This window comes from Xyrauchen texanus, chromosome 10 (genome assembly GCF_025860055.1).
Source record: "Xyrauchen texanus isolate HMW12.3.18 chromosome 10, RBS_HiC_50CHRs, whole genome shotgun sequence".
Lineage (NCBI taxonomy): Eukaryota > Metazoa > Chordata > Actinopteri > Cypriniformes > Catostomidae > Xyrauchen > Xyrauchen texanus.
The window spans coordinates 45,395,501-45,416,156 of NC_068285.1; the positions used below are offsets into that span (position 1 = coordinate 45,395,501).

The 20,656-nt window shown below is 42.3% G+C and overlaps 1 protein-coding gene across 3 annotated transcripts in view; it reads left to right on the top strand.

Annotated features, from left to right (window-relative positions):
• The first annotated feature begins 282 nt into the window (after window positions 1-282).
• top2b (DNA topoisomerase II beta) overlaps window positions 283-20,656 on the top strand; it is a 55,979-nt gene continuing 35,605 nt past the window's right edge. For 2 of the 3 annotated variants that reach the window (XM_052136616.1, XM_052136618.1), the window contains exons 1-5: window positions 283-765; window positions 2,001-2,195; window positions 2,374-2,464; window positions 2,816-2,879; window positions 19,268-19,413. In XM_052136616.1, coding sequence (XP_051992576.1) covers window positions 724-765; window positions 2,001-2,195; window positions 2,374-2,464; window positions 2,816-2,879; window positions 19,268-19,413 — 538 coding nt within the window. In that variant the 5' untranslated portion in view covers window positions 283-723. The remainder of the gene's footprint in view (window positions 766-2,000; window positions 2,196-2,373; window positions 2,465-2,815; window positions 2,880-19,267; window positions 19,414-20,656) is intronic. The other variant, XM_052136617.1, reaches the window with a different exon arrangement.

Below are 20,656 nucleotides of genomic sequence, written 5' to 3' on the forward strand. Positions count from 1 at the left end.
TGCACATTACAAAAACAGAACATTAGAACTGAGAAGAATTGAGAAAAAAATACTAAACTGACTAATTAACTAAATAAATAATAATAAATAAATTAAAAGTCAGACCAAAAAAAAGGTCATAATATTTTAGAGATTCGGACAAGCGCTTTTTTCCCCTAAATTTAAAGTACCAAACGTCACATACCGCCTATTATATTCTGATTGGTTTAAATACCGGCGTCTCAGATTCTCTTGTATCCTATTGGTTGGGTGGAGTGGTGGGGGCGTGACGCCGTGCGGGTGGTGAAGCCGGACGGACGCCGCGGCTGTGTGTTATTGAATGAAAGTCGTTTTTATCGAGCAATAATCCTACTTAGTTCATGGGGAAATTACGATTATTTGTGTGTGTTATTTATTAAGTTATTTTGTCATTATTAGCGTGTAATTACGCCGTTTTTATCACTATTTAATATTAAGGAGCGAGTTAAAAAGCTTAGTTAGTGTCGCAGGCCTTGAGCAGACGCCGGTGGTCGATTTTAACAATAGCCGAGGAACATTTTCTCTGAGCGGGCACACTGCCTTCAAGAGACCAGCTCTCAGAAACCCAGCTCTGTTACGGCAGTAAACAAAGAAAAGAGAAACCACACCAGCCCGGATGGTGCCGGGCGTTTGAGGCGTTTGCAGACCACATATGGACAGTTTCTGATTGTTTTTCTAGGATCACATACACACACACAATAGAAAATGTCTAACGGTGCAGCGGGAAGCGGGGGTTTAACATGGGTGGTAAGTCATAAGTGATTATTTACATGATAATTCATGCGTTATTACATGCCCACGTTGACTTTGAACGATTATAAGCACCGTGTGTTGACCTGCACACATGTGCTTTAGCATTTTAGCTGTGAGAATCATCAATAGAAATGAGCTCATAGTCTCATCTGCATTCATTTATTACTCATGTGACGCACAATATATCTATTTATATTACACCTCTTCTCAAAAATACACATGCAATCCTAATTGTTTGTTATGGTAAGGATTTGTGAAGCTCTTGGTGGTAATGTAGAGGAAAGTTCTTTTGTGTTTGATTCACGTTAGCTGTGAATAACTGACTTTCCCCTGATTTCAACTTTTTCGTGAGTCAAACTCACTATTTCGATGTTTATATATAGAGAGGTCGTGCGTTTATTTCACCACAAAGCCCTTTAAAGCCTCAACGATTATTATTACATTAGCTGGATTTGAGGATTTGATCTACATTTAAAAGCACCCAGAGCCAAAACAAAGGGGTTGCCGGTGGTGAGACACATGGGGTCAAATGTTGTTCTCTTGATGCTGATCCCAGACCAGTATTAATGCATGAAGTTACTATGAGCCTAGATTATGGACCAAAACAGATATATGATGTGACGGGGTTGGAAATGTAAACATATAGGAGGATGACGTCAGTACACATAGTATACATGGCTTTTGACCCAAAGATGCATAGTTGCACATTAGTAATCGGATTGTCCCTTATTTGTGACATGTTTGTCTGACTTGAGGAAGATTGTATTTAGTAAGTCCTAATATACAGGAGTCATGAATCGGGCACAAGAAAGTGTTTCCAATGAGTTTATGAGAATACAGGCCTGATATCTCATCATTTTCACTTTGAGCACAAAACTGCTGCTATTATGCAGCGTAATACAAAATGGCAAATGTGTGACAAACAAGAATAATTGTATTCTTGGAAATAACTTTAGAGAGCAATGTAACTGGCACGGACACTTTTTGCCTTCTCCATCCTATATATTTCCAATTTTATAGAAATGTTTAAAAATAATCTGAGTTTCATTTGCATTTCCAACCTCATTTAGTTAGAACAGTTAGGCAGTCTTAGTTATCCTGAACATTTCTCCAGCATGGCATAATTCAGCCATGAAAGAGTGAAGATGACTACAGCAAACCGCTTTTAAGTCATCATTTGATAGCCATATAGAAGTTTAACAGAGTTGCACGGATGTATCTAACAACAGACCCTCTTTGACAAGAACAATGGTGCGAAGAAAGACGAGCTGAACGGCCGTGGAGATGCAGGCAAGAGTGAGTCGGGGAAGAAAGAGTCTTCTAAGAAGATGTCAGTTGAGAGGATCTACCAGAAGAAGACTCAACTGGAGCACATCCTCTTGCGTCCGGACACTTACATCGGCTCGGTGGAACCCGTCACACAGGTGAGAGCCAACATAGATTTAACCTCGATTCTGTGGCAGGGATCAAGATTAGGAATGTAGTCAATGATTTAGACTGTTATTCAGGAAAATGTGATCCCAATCCTTTGTGGTCAAGCATGATTGTTTCAATATTGTGAAACCACTGTACATAAAATTAAACCGATTGTGTGTTTTTCAGCAAATGTGGGTTTTTGATGATGAAATTGGAATGAACTTGCGGGAGATCACATTTGTCCCTGGATTATATAAAATCTTTGATGAGATTCTTGGTAAGATCCTTATGTTTCACTCAACGGCTTTAAACCTTGTTTGTCAAAAATTATAATTTTTAAGTACCAGTAAATTAGTATGTTTCATCTGATTCAGCTGATCAGAGTTGCTTAAAAGCATTTTAGAGAACTGTAAATAGTGCAGCAGATTATGTCTGCCTTTTGATGATCAATGTTTTAATGTTTTTCATAAACAGTGTATAAATATTACTATTAATAGTATAACCATTAGTAGTAATAATATTGCTGTCTTTGCTGTTGTTATAATATTACTAATAAAGATCTGTTGTTTTCCAATAAAAGCTGTCTGAATGGAAGTGTCTGTGATGTTCTATTTGTCTGTATCAACAGTCAATGCAGCTGATAACAAACAGAGAGACAAGAACATGACCACCATCAAAATCAACGTTGATCCGTGAGTACTGCTATAACATTCTTATTCCCATTTGCTCTAAACACAGATTTATGATTCTGTGCTGATCCTCCACCTTTGGCTCTGTATAGTGGCGAACGTGGTGGTTTTCCTTTATAATTCTGTGTTTTTGTCAGTCTGCAAGTGCACAGCCAATGTGCTAGTATATTGAGAGAAAATGTCTGCATTCCTCAAATAATTGTACATATAATAAAGAAACAAAATCCATGTGATTCATGGATTTCAAAGTGTTAATAAGTTATTGTAGCATTAAAAACAAGTTAATCAAAATGTGTGAACATGTTTTGATTTAGGTACTTATTATTTACTATATAGTTGTCGGCCATACATAGAGCAAATAAATCATGGATATACTAAATGTTATCTCTTGAGTTTCTTAAGTAAAATGTTTTAAATATTTTGATGTACTTTGCCACTTCGTAATGTTTAAAAGCTGGTTTTTACAATGCATATAGGTGTAGCGAATCAGCTCTATGAAATATTAATAATCAATCATAACTTGTTATAATCGATCATGAATATTTGGATCAGTTAATCGGGTTAACTTGATGTAGCTACATTAACATTACAACCAAATGCTCGGTTCATCCCATGAACACTCAATATTGGTTATTAATTAATTAATTAATAGAAAGGTACATTTCCGGGGCATGGGAAATGTCTTTCTTACTACGTATTAAAAGCAAGTAGTCAATATCTATGATTAGTGACTTTAGATATGAGCTTGAGACACAGACAACTTTACATGTGACGTGAACAAGACTTTATTAACTAGACTAAACATTTAAACTACTCTAACATACATATACATACATTCATACAGTTTACCAAGGGAAAGAGGGCTGAAGCAGAATACAGGAAGGCAAGAAGTTATAGCATTGTTTGAAGTTCAGCAGATCAACAGCCTGAGCAAACCATCATATTAGTTCTGACACGCCCTTTTTAGAAAGGGGTTAAGGATACTTAATGTATCAAATAATGAGACTAAGTTTGATACTTGCATGTCCCATTTGAATTAAACTGTCCTGATGCAATTTGTTGATGGCTTGAGTTGATCTTTGATGATGTTGTCTTGATGAGAGTGAGAACCAGTGGGAGTCAGAGACAAGGCCGTAGCCTGGCGCACGCTTGGGAGTCCTTGGGGCCTGCTAGTTCAGCATCATTCAGCAAGAGAGTGAGAGAGCACAAGGCTCAGAGGACCAGAAAACAGGAGAGGCAGGAAGCAAGAGCGAGAGAGCTAAGAGAGGGCTAAGAGAGCGAAGAGATAAGAGCTAAGAGCATTTATAACCTTAGAAAAAATGTCCCACCTCTCATTGGCTCGACCAATGAGAAGGGTTTGAGTTCTAGGCGGGAATTTGGTTTATTTTTTTTTGTTCTCAGAGGGGTGGTAGCCAATGAAGAAACTAGAAAATATTCTTGTAATACATAATATGTTGTTGTTATCGACATATCATGTACACAGTCATTTCGATCTTCAAAATACCAAGTTATAGAGACCAAATATGCCACACATATGATTTCGGTTAACCATAGTATGCAAAGTCTGAAACATTAACCCATTAGAGTTTGAAAGAAAACACAGATCAAACAACATTTAGGAAAATTATGAGATGGAACATTAGATACATGTCAATGAATTTATCACATGGATATATAGAATATATATATATAGGATTAACAGGGTTCATTTCTCTTTCTCAGTAAGAGAATGAAGTGAGGGTCAGCACTTCTCTGAACATTCCTTTGGAGGTCGTAAAAGTCTCCCTTACTCTGGGCATGAGAGAGTTCCTTTGTCAAGGCTCATTTGCATGTTTATGACAGTAAGAGATTTTGGGCTGAATGACTCAAAAGATAGTAAAACATCGCGTAATATCATTCTACAGAGATCTTATATTCGAATTCAGCTCGGACAAATCGTAAGGTTTAATTTGATACCAAGAAACGTGTGTTTAGTACACTTAAAAAGGGAATATACACTCTGAGGCTATTAAATATGAGGCCTCAGAGTTTAAAACACACAACGAAACAGTTTTAACGAGTTTGATATACCTCAGAAATACACAACATACAGGGATTACACGTATTTCATTAGCAATATGCAGTTCTGTGTTTAACTGAAAAACACACACACACACACACACATTGTTACGTTCAAAGTTTCCCCCTTCCTGTCCACACGATAAGCACGTGGTGAGCATGCGGATGTCACATGCGGTTCTCTGTCAATAGTTCATTGTCTCTTTGTCAATACATTTATTGTGCTTGTGGAGACTGGTTGGCTTATTTCAGTAATTAGGGAGTTTTAACAGTAAGTTCTTGTTTGTTCGTGAATCTATTAAGGCCACTGATCCTCCGCCATACCTTACAGTCCCCCCTTTTTCGCCAGGTGGTGTCCCTGTTGGAGACATCATCGGACGACAATCATCACAATGGCGGATGGCAGGTGAATCATGAGGGTTTTGTAGCAGGTGGTTGTTCCACAGTGGGTGATGTAGACAGTAGCCACATCCAGGTCTCTGCAGCGGGTGCAGAGGCAGCAGGTGCAGAGGCAGCAGGTGCCTTGACAGTGTGTCACCTGTCATTATGAAGTCAGTTCGTTTGAGGCAGGTGCTTGTTTGTGGCTGCAGGGAGTGGTTATGGGCATTGTGTAGTGTGGAGAGAGTTTCAGACTGACCTAGTACTGGTAGCAAAGGGCAGCAGGTGGCCGTTCAGCCCTTGGTTCGGCACCCAGTCACCAGGTGTCTGAAGTCTGCAGTGTTACTCTGCTCTGGCAGCAGTGCTGACTTGAGCTTGCCTGAGTGGTGTTGGGCAAGAGTCAGAGGTTTGTTCTTCCCAGTACTCCTCAGGGGAGTTCTGTTCCAGGAGCTCTTTTGCTAGTGCTAGCAGCTCTTGTAACTCATAAACAGGCTTTCCTAGCTGTCTTTGTGCAGCCTCTGTTTGGCACCTGTTTGAAAGGTGTACAGGAGGATGTTGTTGTAGACTGCTGTGGGACGTCCTGTGGTGTTTGCTGGGTGAGGATGTTCTTTTCCATGGCTTCTCCCAGCGGTTGGTCTTGTGTCTAGATCTATGGCCATGGTGACGGTTCTGCCCTCTGCTGGCTAGTAGCATTTCGTTGAAGGCTCTTGCATTGTGGCAATGCTGGGTGCCTTCTGGTACCAGCTTTGGATTCTGGATTTTGCAGTTCAGAATCACTGGGGTCTTACAAACTCTTTTTGAGGAGGCCTTGTGTTTGTTAAAGGCCTTCTGTGTCAGGTCACGCAGTTGTTGGATAGGCATTGTGTGGGGCAGGCCATAATGCCTAAATGGTGACTTACCATAGGATGGAGGTTTCGGAGGAAAAGGCTCTTGAAGCTGGTGTCCTCCTCCATCCCAGGTTTGTTGCGAGCTCGAGTAAGCTTGTCTGAGTCTGTGGTAGTAAACATAGGGAGTTTCATGCCGACCCTGTTTGGTGTCTAGGGCAGCGATCAGTCCGCTTTTAGACTCTGAGAATTCCCTTATGATGGCTTGTTTCAGCTGCTGGTAGTTAGACTGGATGTTTTCTGGCTGTCGAGCCAGAAAGCGTCGCAACTCTGGGCTGGACGTGATCCAGATCAGATGGAGTCTATCTTGATGGTTCACACTCATCAAAGACTGCAGGTGAAAGTCAATGTCTCGCAGGTAAGCGTGGACGTCGTGATCTCCTGCAAGCTCTGGTGTAAATGCAGGGATATGTCTGGCCATTCAGTTGAGGTCTTTGAGTGTCGCTACACGTGTCATTTCAAGATTCGTCTGAATCAATCCTTTTCCTTCCGCGGCTGCAGAAGCTTTAAGGAACCTGTCCGATGACGTGTTAAGCAGAGGGGTTTGTCTCCCCCCTTTGTAAATCTGTGCTTGGCTGGGGGAGGTTTCTCTGCTGATTGCAAGTGGGGGAGTGAGATGTCTCTCCTGCTGTGGTTCCTTTTGCAGCAGGTAAGCATGTCTCAGTTCTCGTTGGACCATGTCAAGTTCATCTTTGGTGTTGTCCAACTGATGGGTCAGCACTTTAACTTCAGCTCTGGACACATTCAGTTGACCTTCACAGGCCATGATTCTGGCATCTTTGTCCAAGAGTTCAGAATTTGCTGTTTTTAACAGTGAATCTTTGTGAAAAAGTACCTTTTCCAGGTGCTCTCTGGCTGTCTTTTCCAACTGCTCTTGTTGTTTAGCAGCTGTCAGAGCCGTTTGAAGTCTGTGGATTACCTCCTGTGACTCCCTTCTGCTAGGGTCCTTGTGTCTGTCCTGAGTCTCCATCTCTAGCTGGTCTATGCGGTTTTTAGCATGTGTCAGCTCCGTTTGGGACTCAGTGATCTTGTGTTGGAGGTTGTTTACCTCCTGTTTCAGACCTGTGAGGTTGTGGGCCAGGACGATAACCTCAGTCAGATATTTGTGCTCATACCTCTGGTTTGAGTCGTCTGTCATTAGTTCTTTTCCGTCGTTTTCCAGTTGCTTTTTGTTCTGTTGCTGAAGGTCGTCAGCAGCCATGGATAAAAGGGTATTCCTCAAAACACCTAGCCAGTCCTTTTGGCCTGCCATCTGGGCAGTTAGGCTAAGCATCTGCAACATTTTGGCACACTTCTGGTGAGAGTAAGGGCAAGAGACTAATGCAAGATCAAACAGAATTTGGAGCTAAAGGCAAAGTGAGACAGCAAGGTGTATAATGTACAGCTAGGTTTTGCTAGGTGTGGTTAACAAGTGAAATGTGTTCCTGATTATTACTATCTTAGCTGCAAATAGCAGGATGCTCAGATTTGTGTGGATCTGAGTGGCTTTGCTAAAAGAGCGTAAGCCTAGATTTAATAAATGACTTAAGATGTTTCTTTGGGTCAAATTATTTATCAGCACTTACTGATGTAACCCGCACAAGAAGAGACAGTCACAATGTTGTAGAAAACTGCTTTTTATTATAAAGAGCAGGCAAACGAACAATAGGGCAAATCCAGAAGAAGAGTGGTCAGTGGGCGCGTAGGGTCAGAGCCGGGGAGTCAGGATATATATAAGGGGCAAATCTACAAATAGAATAGTCGAGGAAAGCGGGAAGTCATAGCCGGATAATCAGAATAAGAATAGCACGAAAACTAACAAGTAGAATCACAGGGGAACTAGGGGAACACTAGTGTGCTGGCAAAGTGCAGGGATAAACTATACGATAACCAACACCGGAGAAATGAATGTGCCGTAGTAGTTATAGTGAAACAAACAGAGGTGCAGGTGAAACGAATGACGGGTGATTGGGACTAAAGCAGGTGTGTGCAATGAGAGGCTGAAAGAGGCGAGTGCGGAAGTGTCTAATACTCTGGCGATCGGGAGCGGGCATGAAAGCTCGAGGAAACAGAACGAGTACGGGAACTCGAGCCGAATGGGTTGAACTGAAGGAGCGGGGTTCGTTACAGTACTCCCCTCTGCTACGGATGGCTCCTGACGGCCGCGCTTGGTTGCGAGGAGCGCGACCTCTGGGAAGTGGTGCGGGACGATCGGGATGCAGGCGATGGTAGTCCAGTTTAAGGGCTGGATCTAGGACATCCCTCAATCGTACCCACGACTGCTCCTCAGGTCCGTAGACCTCCCAATCGACCAGGTACTGCAGCTCGCCTCCTCGACGTCGGGAGTCTAGCAGAGCCCGGACCGTATAGGCGGGTTGACCACCGACATCGAGAGGTGGGGGGGTGTCAGGGCTGCCGTGGGTGGAAACATGGGGCTGTAGTGCACTGGTTTGGGAAGGGAAACATGGAACACAGGACAGATATTGTATCGTGGTGGTAAAAGTAATTTGTATGTGACAGGGTTAATTCTTGACATGATCTTAAAAGGGCCGATATATTTGGGACTTAGCTTTTTAGACGGCAGTCGGAGACGGATGTCACGGGTGGAGAGCCAAACCCTTTGACCAGGGTGGAACAGGGGGCAGGACGGCGTCGGCGGTCTGCCTTGGATTTCTGGGCCTGCACAGAACGTTGTATCCTGTCGTGGGTGGCTCTCCAGACCTGGGCACTTCTCTGGGCCCAGGCATCTACTGCCGGAACGTCACTGGGGTTAGCTTCCCACGGGAACAGAGGTGGTTGGTAGCCCAGAACGCATTGGAAGGGGGTGAGGTGTGTGTACGCGCTGACAAGGCTGTTCTGGGCGTATTCGGCCCAGGGGAGATAGGTGTGCCAGCTGCTCTGGTTTTGGGCGCAGTAGGCCCTCAGGTACCTGCCTATCTCTTGGTTGAGACGCTCGGTCTGGCCATTGGTTTGGGGGTGGTATCCCGAGGAGAAGTTGAGTTGGATACCCAGTCTGTCGCTGAAAGCTCGCCAGAAGCCGAGATGTAAACTGGGTACCCCGGTCAGAGGTGATCTCCTCGGAATACTGAAGTAACGGAAGATGTGGGTGATTGCTAGGTCGGCCAGTTGTGTCGCGTTGGGCAACCCGGGCAGAGGAATCAGGCGGCACATTTTTGAAAACCGGTCTATGACCACCAGGATCTCGGTCCGGCCGTCGGAGGGGGGTAGGTCCGTGATGAAGTCCATAGAAATATGGGACCACGGTCAGTCTGGTACTGGTAACGGCTGGAGGAGACCTGCAGGAAGGTGACGAGGCGTCTTGGACTGGGCACAGACCGGACATGAGAGGACGAAGTCATGAATGTCATCCTTGAGTGAGGGCCACCAATATCTCCGAGCGAGCAGCTCTGTAGACCGGGTGATACCCGGGTGGCCAGAACAAAGTGAAGTATGTACCCACTGCATCAGTTGAGGGCTGAATGATAGTGGGTACGTATACCTTGTTGGGGGTGTTTGAGGGGCGCGGCTCGTTGCCTTGAGCCTGTAGGATGGCCTCCGTGAGCTCCCACTGAACGGGTGCAACGACGCACGATGTGGGAAGAATGGTTTCAGACTCGGGGGGTTCCGAGCCATGGAAAAATAGGCAAGAAAGTGCGTCTGCCTTGAGGTTCTGGGAGCCTGGACCGAAAAGTCACTGTGAAGTTGAATCGGTGAAGAACATAGCCCACCGGGCTTGGCGAGGGTTCAGTCTCTTGGCTGCGCGGAGGTACTCTAGGTTCTTGTGGTCGGTAAAAACGACAAAGGGGAACCTAGAGCCCTCCAGCCAATGGCGCCATTCCTCTAGGGCCAGTTTTATGGCCAGCAGCTCTCTATTCCCGACGTCGTAGTTCTGTTCAGGAGAGGACAGTTTGTGAGAGTAAAATGCACACGGGTATAACTTGGCAGGAGTCCCGTGTGGTTGGGAAAGCACAGCTCCTACTCCTACCTCAGAGGCATCTACCTCTACCACGAACGGGAGAGTGGGGTCTGGTTGCTGTAGGACTGGGGAGGTCGTGAAAGCTTCCTTAAGGGCTTGGAAGGCCTGCTGGGCAGGTGCATTCCAGGTGAGGAACTTCGGGTTGCCCCGTGTGAGGGACGTGAGGGGTGCGGCGATCTTTCCGAAGTCTTTAATGAATCGCCGGTAGTAATTGGCAAAACCCAGGAATCGTTGGAGCTCCTTGAGCGTACTGGGTTCGGGCCATGATAGAACTGCGGCAACTTTGTCGGTCTCCATCTCCATAGTTCCTGCCGACAGGACGTAACCAAGAAGGAGACGGAGGGGCGGTGAAAGGCACATTTCTCTGCCTTAACGAACAGGTCATGCTCTCGGAGTCTCTGCAACACCTTTGAGACGTGGACGGTGTGTTCAGAGAGGGAGGCTGAGTAGATTAATAGGTCGTCGATGTAGACGATGAGAAAAAGGTCCAGCATGTCTCGGAAGACTTCGTTCATGAACGACTGGAACACAGAAGGGGCGTTGGCGAGGCCGTACGGCATCACCAAATATTCGTAGTGCCCCCTAGTGGTGATGAACGCAGTCTTCCATTCGTCCCCCTTGCAGATACGCACCTGGTTGTACGCACTCCTGAGGTCGAGTTTGGTGAAGACTCTAGCCTTACTGACCTGTTCGAGGGACGGCTGGATGAGAGGTAGGGGGTAGGCGAACTTCACGGTGGCCTTATTTAGGGCCCGGTAATCAATACAGGGGTGAAGCCCGCCGTCCTTTTTGCCCACAAAAAAGAAGCCGGACGCCACCGGGGAGGTGGACGGTCGGATGAAGTCTAGTTTCAGTGCCTCGTCAACGTAGTCCTCCATGGCTTTGGTTTCAGGTAATGTCAAGGGGTAGACTCGGCTCTTAGGGAGTGGGGACCCCGGAAGGAGCTCGATGGCGCAGTCCACACTACGGTGGGGAGGAAGGCTGACCTGGGTTCTCTCAAACACGTCAGTGAAGGAAGAGTAGTCAGGAGGGAGGGAGACAGAGGCTTTCACTTCGGGGCTCTCTACGGAGGTGGAAGACACAGGAAGGGAAATGCACTGTGATAGGCAATGGTTGGTCCAGCGCAACAGCTCCCCCGTGCGCCAGGAAATGTGGGGGTCATGAAGCGCCAGCCAGGGGTGGCCTAAAACCACAGGGTCTCTGGGTGAGTGCACAATAAAAAACTGGATTACCTCCGTGTGAAATAAGCCCACTTGGAGGGACAATGGCATGGTCCGGAAGGAAATGAGACCCGATCCGAGGGGTGCCCTATCCAGAGAGTTAACTCGGAGAGGTGGCACGACCGGACAAAGCGGGAGGGATAGCTTCTGGACCAAGCCATCGTCTAAAAAATTTCCTGCTGCCCCGGAATCCACTAGGGCTGAGGTGGAAAAAGAGACATCGTTAAAACTCAACATAACAGGGAGACAGACTTGTTTTTGGGTTACGTTGAGAAACACGGATGTTCTCACCTGGCTTCTGGAGAGGGAACGCCGAGGGCCGGCAGGGCAGGAATCAGTACGGTGGCCCGGAGTGCCACAGTACATACAGAGGTTCAGCATCAACCGTCTAGTCCTCTCTGCCAGGGTGAGCGGATCGCGACCAAGTTGCATAGGTTCGGCTGGGGAGCGCTCGGGAGTCGCGGGTTTGGACGGGTTGTGGCCAGTAGAAGGCTCGTGGATGACAGAGGGGCTCCGAACAGAACGGTCCCGCAGAAGGTTGTCCACAGTGATGGAGAGCTGGATGTAGTCCTCGAGTGTCAGCGATTCTCCGCGGCACGCCAATTCCATTTGGAGCCCGTCATTCAACCCCAGGCGGTACACAGTGAGTAAAGCAGGATCGCCCCACCCGCTGCCCGCGGCAAGGGTGCGAAAATCAAGTGCGTAGGCGGCAGCAGTGCGTGAAGCCTGTTTTAAGAACATGAGACGGCTGCCCACATCTCTACCAGCTGCGGGGTGATTAAAAACCACAGAAATCTGGCGGCAAAACTGGTCATATGACGACAAAATGGGGCTATCGGCAGTCCATAATGCGGTGGCCCATTCCCGTGCTTTACCAGAGAGTAGTGAAATTAAAAAATGCACTCTCTCACGGTCAGTGTGTAAAATGGGGTGATAAGTCATATACACTGAACATTGCATTAAGAATCCCTGACATGCGTCTGACGAGCCGTCGGACGGCTCGGGGGTTTGAAAGCTCGCCGCGCTGGGAAACACAGTGGGAGCGTCAATGGGCACAGGGACAGACACAGGGGGAGCAGGCAAAAGCTGATCGGAAATAGTACGTACCATCTGCAGAATTTCCTGAATTTGCTGTCCCTGAGCCGTGAGCTTCGGGTCGTGGTTGCCAATGGTGGATCCTTGGGCAGAAAGCGCCGTGCACATCCGCTCTAGTGAGCTCGCGGAAATCCTCGGTGGCTTCCATTGTGACTGCCTTCGGTGTGGTTGGTTATTCTGTAACCCACACAAGAAGAGACAGTCACAATGTTGTAGAAAACTGCTTTTTATTATAAAGAGCAGGCAAGCGAACAATAGGGCAAATCCAGAAGAAGAGTGGTCAATGGGCGTGAGGGTCGGAGCCGGGAGTCAGGATATATATAAGGGGCAAATCTACAAATAGAATAGTCGAGGAAAGCGGGAAGTCGTAGCCAGATAATCAGAATAAGAATAGCACGAAAACTAACAAGTAGAATCACAGGGGAACTAGGGGAACACTAGTGTGCTGGCAAAGTGCAGGGGTAAACTATACGATAACCAACACCGGAGAAATGAATGTGCCGTAGTAGTTATAGTGAAACAAACAGAGGTGCAGGTGAAACGAATGACGGGTGATTGGGACTAAAGCAGGTGTGTGCAATGAGAGGCTGAAAGAGGCGAGTGCAGAAATGTCTAATACTCTGGCGATCGGGAGCGGGCATGAAAGCTCGAGGAAACAGAACGAGTACGGGAACTCGAGCGAATGGGTTGAACTGAAGGAGCGGGGTTCGTTACAACTGATAGCATACAACAGGTTTGATCTTTGAACACATGAAGAAGAGAAAGAAAGAGGAAGAAAAGAGCTTTCCTATTAGATTGTGTCTATTAGTGGTGCTCAAAATTATGCCATAGAAATCGTCTAGATTACTAGTGTAGCTGGCTCATAAAATTTAAGCAACTTGTTGCAAATAAACACAAAATCGAGAAGAAAAGTATGTCTAGTTACTTTTGCAGTTTTATGGGGAAATAAAACCACACTAGACCAAGAGGGTTAAATGGGAAAATGAATAGCTGACTTCTATTATTAGTAAAAATAATAAAAAGACTTGAAGAAGTGATTAAAATAGCAGAATAACCTTGTATTGGGAATAATCAATAGCACTTATGATTAACAATTAGATTTGCTTTGGACATCATGAAGAAGTGATTAAAATAGCAGAATAACCTTGTATTGGGAATAATCAATAGCACTTATGATTAACAATTAGATTTGCTTTGGACATCATTCTATAGTTGGTCACAGCTGTTGCGTGTTCAAGACCACACAATGTGTTTGTCCCTCTATAAAGTTTAGTCAACGTGCCATTGAAAGTTCCCAATAACTATAAAAATTATTCTCTATCTAAACAGTTTACATGTAATTAAGTTTTTAGATTTAATTAACAAAGTAACTGCAAATTTAGCTGAACAGCGTTCAGTAAGGGATGCACCTGAAAGGTGCAGGTGAAGTTAGATGAGAAGAATTAAAGTTAAGGAAAGAGAAAGTGAAAATTCAGAAACCAGAAATGGGGTTAAAGGAAAATGGTTTAGATCACTTCACTCTGCATACACACAAGCTGTAGATAAAGGCTTCATGTAAATTGTGCTAGCAGCTAACTGTTGAAGCTATTAGTTAGCTTAGCCTAAGCTAAGGGGCTGCTAAGTTGGGTTAGCTTAGCCACCTAGGCTGGTTTGTTTACAAAATGGCGTCGGAAGGTGACGTGTGCTATCTGGAGTGAGCACTTCCTGTGACAAGTCGTTGTCATGGGAACCAATGCACTTCAGAGTTTCAGTGAGTGAAACACAGTTTTGATCACCAGGGAGCTAAGCCTTTTAGACGCACAGATAAAATTTAGATGAAGAACATCAATCTAACTATAATTTGTAAGGCCTTTATACTGTGAGAAGGGGAGCATCGCCCAAATCTACATTTATATAACACTGTACTGAGATTTCTTCATCAGAAACAGGTTAAGAAATCAATTCTGGTACAGTTTACATGCCGCTGAGCTGAGATTCCTTCATCAAAACAGACTTACACTTTAATACTGAAATTAGGGTTTCTCCGCTAAAATCATATTACTCGTACACTGATACCTTTTGAAAATATGCTTAAATGTGTTAAGACTCTTTCAATTACAGTAGAGATGTCAATTCAAGCCATCACTCTATCCGCATCCAAACAAGCCAGCAACTAGTGAAGCATATGCCGTTTTGCATGTCATGTCCTATTCTGACTGGAATTATTCAATGCACACTTTTAGGTTGACAGTGGTTCAAGCTCATAACCTTTGTTTAATCATGCCCGCATTCTCCACCATTATGTAGCGAATCAGCTCTATGAAATATTAATAATCAATCATAACTTGTTATAATCGATCATGAATATTTGGATCAGTTAATCGGGTTAACTTGATGTAGCTACATTAACATTACAACCAAATGCTCGGTTCATCCCGTGAACACTCAATATTGGTTATTAATTAATTAATTAATAGAAAGGTACATTTCGGGGCATGGGAAATGTCTTTCTTACTACGTATTAAGAGCAAGTAGTCAAAATCTATGATTAGTGACTTTAGATATGAGCTTGAGACACAGACAACTTTACATGTGACATGAACAAGACTTTATTAACTAGACTAAACATTTAAACTACTCTAACATACATATACATACATTCATACAGTTTACCAAGGGAAAGAGGGCTGAAGCAGAATACAGGAAGGCAAGATGTTATAGCATTGTTTGAAGTTCAGCAGATCAACAGCCTGAGCAAACCATCATATTAGTTCTGACACGCCCTTTTTAGAAAGGGGTTAAGGATACTTAATGTATCAAATAATGAGACTAAGTTTGATACTTGCATGTCCCATTTGAATTAAACTGTCCTGATGCAGTTTGTTGATGGCTTGAGTTGATCTTTGATGATGTTGTCTTGATGAGAGAGAGAACCAGTGGGAGTCAGAGACAAGGCCGTAGCCTGGCGCACGCTTGGGAGTCCTTGGGGCCTGCTAGTTCAGCATCATTCAGCAAGAGAGTGAGAGAGCACAAGGCTCAGAGGACCAGAAAACAGGAGAGGCAGGAAGCAAGAGCGAGAGAGCTAAGAGAGGGCTAAGAGAGCGAAGAGATAAGAGCTAAGAGCATTTATAACCTTAGAAAACATGTCCCACCTCTCATTGGCTCGACCAATGAGAAGGGTTTGAGTTCTAGGCGGGAATTTGGTTTATTGCTCTTTGTTCTCAGAGGGGTGGTAGCCAATGAAGACACTAGAAAATATTCTTGTAATACATAATATGTTGTTGTTATCGACATATCATGTACACAGTCATTTCGATCTTCAAAATACCAAGTTATAGAGACCAAATATGCCACACATATGATTTCGGTTAACCATAGTATGCAAAGTCTGAAACATTAACCCATTAGAGTTTGAAAGAAAACACAGATCAAACAACATTTAGGAAAATTATGAGATGGAACATTAGATACATGTCAATGAATTTATCACATGGATATATAGAATATATATATATAGGATTAACAGGGTTCATTTCTCTTTCTCAGTAAGAGAATGAAGTGAGGGTCAGCACTTCTCTGAACATTCCTTTGGAGGTCGTAAAAGTCTCCCTTACTCTGGGCATGAGAGAGTTCCTTTGTCAAGGCTCATTTGCATGTTTATGACAGTAAGAGATTTTGGGCTGAATGACTCAAAAGATAGTAAAACATCGCATAATATCATTCTACAGAGATCTTATATTCGAATTCAGCTCGGACAAATCGTAAGGTTTAATTTGATACCAAGAAACGTGTGTTTAGTACACTTAAAAAGGGAATATACACTCTGAGGCTATTAATTATGAGGCCTCAGAGTTTAAAACACACAACGAAACAGTTCTAACGAGTTTGATATACCTCAGAAATACACAACATACAGGGATTACACGTATTTCATTAGCAATATGCAGTTCTGTGTTTAACTGAAAAACACACACACACACACATTGTTACGTTCAAAGTTTCCCCCTTCCTGTCCACACGATAAGCACGTGGTGAGCATGCGGATGTCACATGCGGTTCTCTGTCAATAGTTCATTGTCTCTTTGTCAATACATTTATTGTGCTTGTGGAGACTGGTTGGCACTATTTCAGTAATTAGGGGAGTTTTAACAGTAAGTTCTTGTTTGTTCGTGAATCTGTTAAGGCCACTGATCCTCCGCCATACCTTACATAGGCAATATAACCAACTCTAAACAGGTGCTTTTAAATTTGCTGACAAATTAGAAATGTTCATAACTTGGAAATATGAATATTTACTGTACACCACTGTCTAACTAGAGCCTGACCGATATGATTTGATTTTTGAGACTGATACTGATTTTAGAGGGGAAAATTCACCGATTACCAATATGAGGAATATTTGACATTATTATTATACTTAGTCAACCATTTCTAGAAATGAATGCTGAGAAAATAAAGAATAAATAAAAATACAATAAATACCTTAAAAACATCAGTACTGTATGTTCAGTATCAGACAATGGCTGACCATTTAAATAAAGACTAAATAAAAATACAATAAATACCTTAAAAACTTCAGTATTGTATGTTCAGTATCAGACAATGGCTGACCATTTAAATAAAGAATAAATAAAAATAGAATAAACATCAGTACCGTATGTTTAGCATCAGTCAAATGCTGACTATATTAATACTGCCTGTCAATTAATGTCAGGTTGTAAAACAAGAAGCATTTACACCTGCCGAGACAAGAGAAACAGCGGCAGCAGTGTTACACCATATTCTGCTATACAAGTTCAGTGGAAACTTTCAATGGTGAATAACCAGACTTTTAAATATTTAATTTTGTAAATGCAACATCTGGAATTGTTGGAGGGGGTACAAAACTGTAAATCCTGAACAAAACACTTTGGTGAATACATGTTTGCACATTAGCTTCCACTCTGCTGACAAACAATGAAAGTAGCTACGTGGTGAGCTAGTTAGCTATAAGCTCGTTGTCATGGAGAGTAAAAGATGGACTAGCATTGCATCTCACCAACTAGGTAACAACGTAGTGTGAAATCAAAACTCAACAGACACAATCCACCACCACACCATTGTCTGCTGAGCTGCAAATAAATGCTCTGATGTTTACCTTTCAGTCTGCTATGATACTGACTTCACTGACAAACTATAGCTGGCTAACATAAACAGATGTGATAAACATGCATCACATGATTGTCAGGGACAGGGTTAATGTTATATGAGTTATAATTATATTATTATTTTTTATTAACTTTCCAGTATGTATTTCACAAATTAGTTAACAACTTACCGTGAAGACACAGCTTAACTCCGCACTGTCTGCAGAATGTCAGCTCAGCTCTGTAAAAAGTGAGTTGGACAGTGCTCAACTGGACAAACTATGTTATGACACTAATTCTAAATCATCCCAAGTACTTTTTTCTGCATTATATGTTCTGAAAAATAGTTTTCATATCTGCACATATCGGAAAACATATAAGGCGATACAATATATCTGTGAAAGGCTAATATCGGCTGGGCACTATGTGTAACATATGGTCAAAACATCATACAGATCGGAACGTTTTTGAGTAGTATACAATGAATATTGTGCTACTCACATACCAAATACATTTCAATTAAAAGCTTAGAGAAAAAAGTAAAGCATTAACACGTTGTAAACAGATCCAGTGGTGTAATGACAGGGTGTGCAGCCGCACTGGGGCAATAACGTGGGTTGTAATGCACTACACTGGTGTACGAATGATCCAAGTTACGCCACTAAACAGATGTTTATCTTTGTTGCGTTTTCATTTGTAACTTCATTAAACAGAATATAAAAACAGCAGATGCTCCTAATTAAAACAAGTCCAAATATAATGTGATACGATGCAAATATCTAAAAATTATCTCGGAGAAAATAATTCAGTACATTCAGATTTCAATAATAAGGGCATTTTTTCAAACAGCATTTTGCTTTTGCAAACTCCTTGTAATAAACACACTAAACTAGAACAATATTATTTATTGTAATATATATATATATAATATATGCACACACATATATATATATATATATATATATATATATTTTTTTTTTCATTTAAGTATAATTTCTTTAAAGTACCAATTTTTGTGAATGCATACTTTTAACTAAACAAGTAGACATTGTCATAATCATTCACCCAGTATGTCAGATGTTAATTCTGAAACCACTCTGACAGATTCAGTGGGTTATTCAACAGTTTCAAACCAATAACTTGTTTTTGAGTTTTGTTAATAGTTTGGTTGTTTCTTGCAACAGAATAACACAATACACTGGTAACCCACAATTGTTGCCTTAATGAGTTATTTATATCTGATCTAACCTTTAAAAATGAGTTTTGTTGGTGTAACTTAATGTACTCCAGTTGATTCAGTGACGTTAATCATATTTTCTTACTTGAATAAAGTCATTTGATTTAAACGTTACCACATTAAGCACACTGTTATGTACACAGTTGTTTTTATTGTAGAAATGTGTGTTGTTTATTTGTCTCTGTATTATTTCACGGCACCCAGTCTTTATTATTACATTCAGATTAGACTACAAACTCACAGCATCTGTGTTCATATAATTCACATAAAAAAACATAATTGTCTTTCAAATGTTTATGTCTAACAGATATATATTTAATACTGCAGTTCTCCTCTTGAGTGGGCTGGAAAAACATTCAGATTTTAATAGCTAATAATATTGGAACGGCCTGATGTTATAAAATTGATTAAATAACTGATGATTTTGTTAGCCTAATATTTCTTTCCTCAATCTAATAGTGAGTCAAACACCATCTCAGTGTGGAATAATGGGAAGGGGATTCCAGTGGTGGAGCACAAAGATGAGAAGATGTATGTGCCAGCACTGATCTTTGGACATCTCCTCACCTCCAGCAACTATGATGATAATGAGAAGAAAGTCACAGGTGACGCAAACACATATTACATTTCAGCACCGGTCATTTGCACCTCATGAAAAAAGATGTAAAAATGTGGGAGGGGGTCACTTCGAAAACACACACACAACAGAGGTGGCTGAACATCACATTATGAGTGAAGATAAAAATAAAAGAGTTTTATGTTCACTTTGCTGTTTATTAATCATGGGTTAAAAGAGTGAAGATGATAGAACAAAAAGATTTGGATGTTTTGAGAATGAACAGCTCTCAAGCCCTGCACATACATGCAGTGACTTTATCGCTTGATGTCACTAGTCTCTGTACTTTGAAGTCACTAGTGGGCATTCCTACTGCTGTCACTCTAACGTTATTGGTGGACTGCACGTCTGGCCATGTCTTTTGCAATCTGCAATTTCATTCTAATTTAACAAGGAATCAATTTTCTTGTCCCTAAAAATGCAAATTTTTAGGGGAGAATGTTTTTATATGAACTGGAGCAGTGCTCACTGCATCATAATATGAATAAGATGAACGATCTATCAATGTAAGAATCAAACTCATTCAGACTGCTGACAATTACTTCGTCTTTTGTTTTTTGGTGTCTCACATTCCACGTGCATGTCGCCACCTACTGGGTTGCTTGTGCAATATTTATACTTTAACATTATTTCCTTTCCTTTATCCTTCTGTTTCCTTTTCCATAAAAAAAAACAAAACCTTGGATCTTTTGCCCCAACTCTAGATCCATCAGAACTCGGGCTTCAGCTAATGCTGCATGTTCACTCTCAATCCAGATTGAAGTAGTACATCATAACTCTTCTCTATATTACATTCAAATTCTCCTACTCAAACCTGTACAATGTATTGTATTATAATCCTATATCCTACCGCTGTTAATCTCTGTTAAACTCCACTCAAAATCCTTGCAACCACTTTTATTTAGATACTGCTTTAATTCCCTTCTCTACCCAGCATACCTTCTACAATTAAATATGACATGCTCTACAGTTTCTGTTTCCCTACAATACTCACATAAACCATTTTCATGAATTTCTATTAAAGCCAATGATGAATTCAATCCTGAATGACCAAGCCTTAATCTGGTTATTATAACTTCTTCCTTCTTGTTTCTGCCACAAATAGTTCTTTTCACATCCACCAGTTTTTGAATTTGTACAGATGTCTACCCTTAATATCCTTATTCCAATACCTTGACATTTTTTCTTAATATTTTTCTTAATAATAGATTTTAATTCACCCTTACCCAATG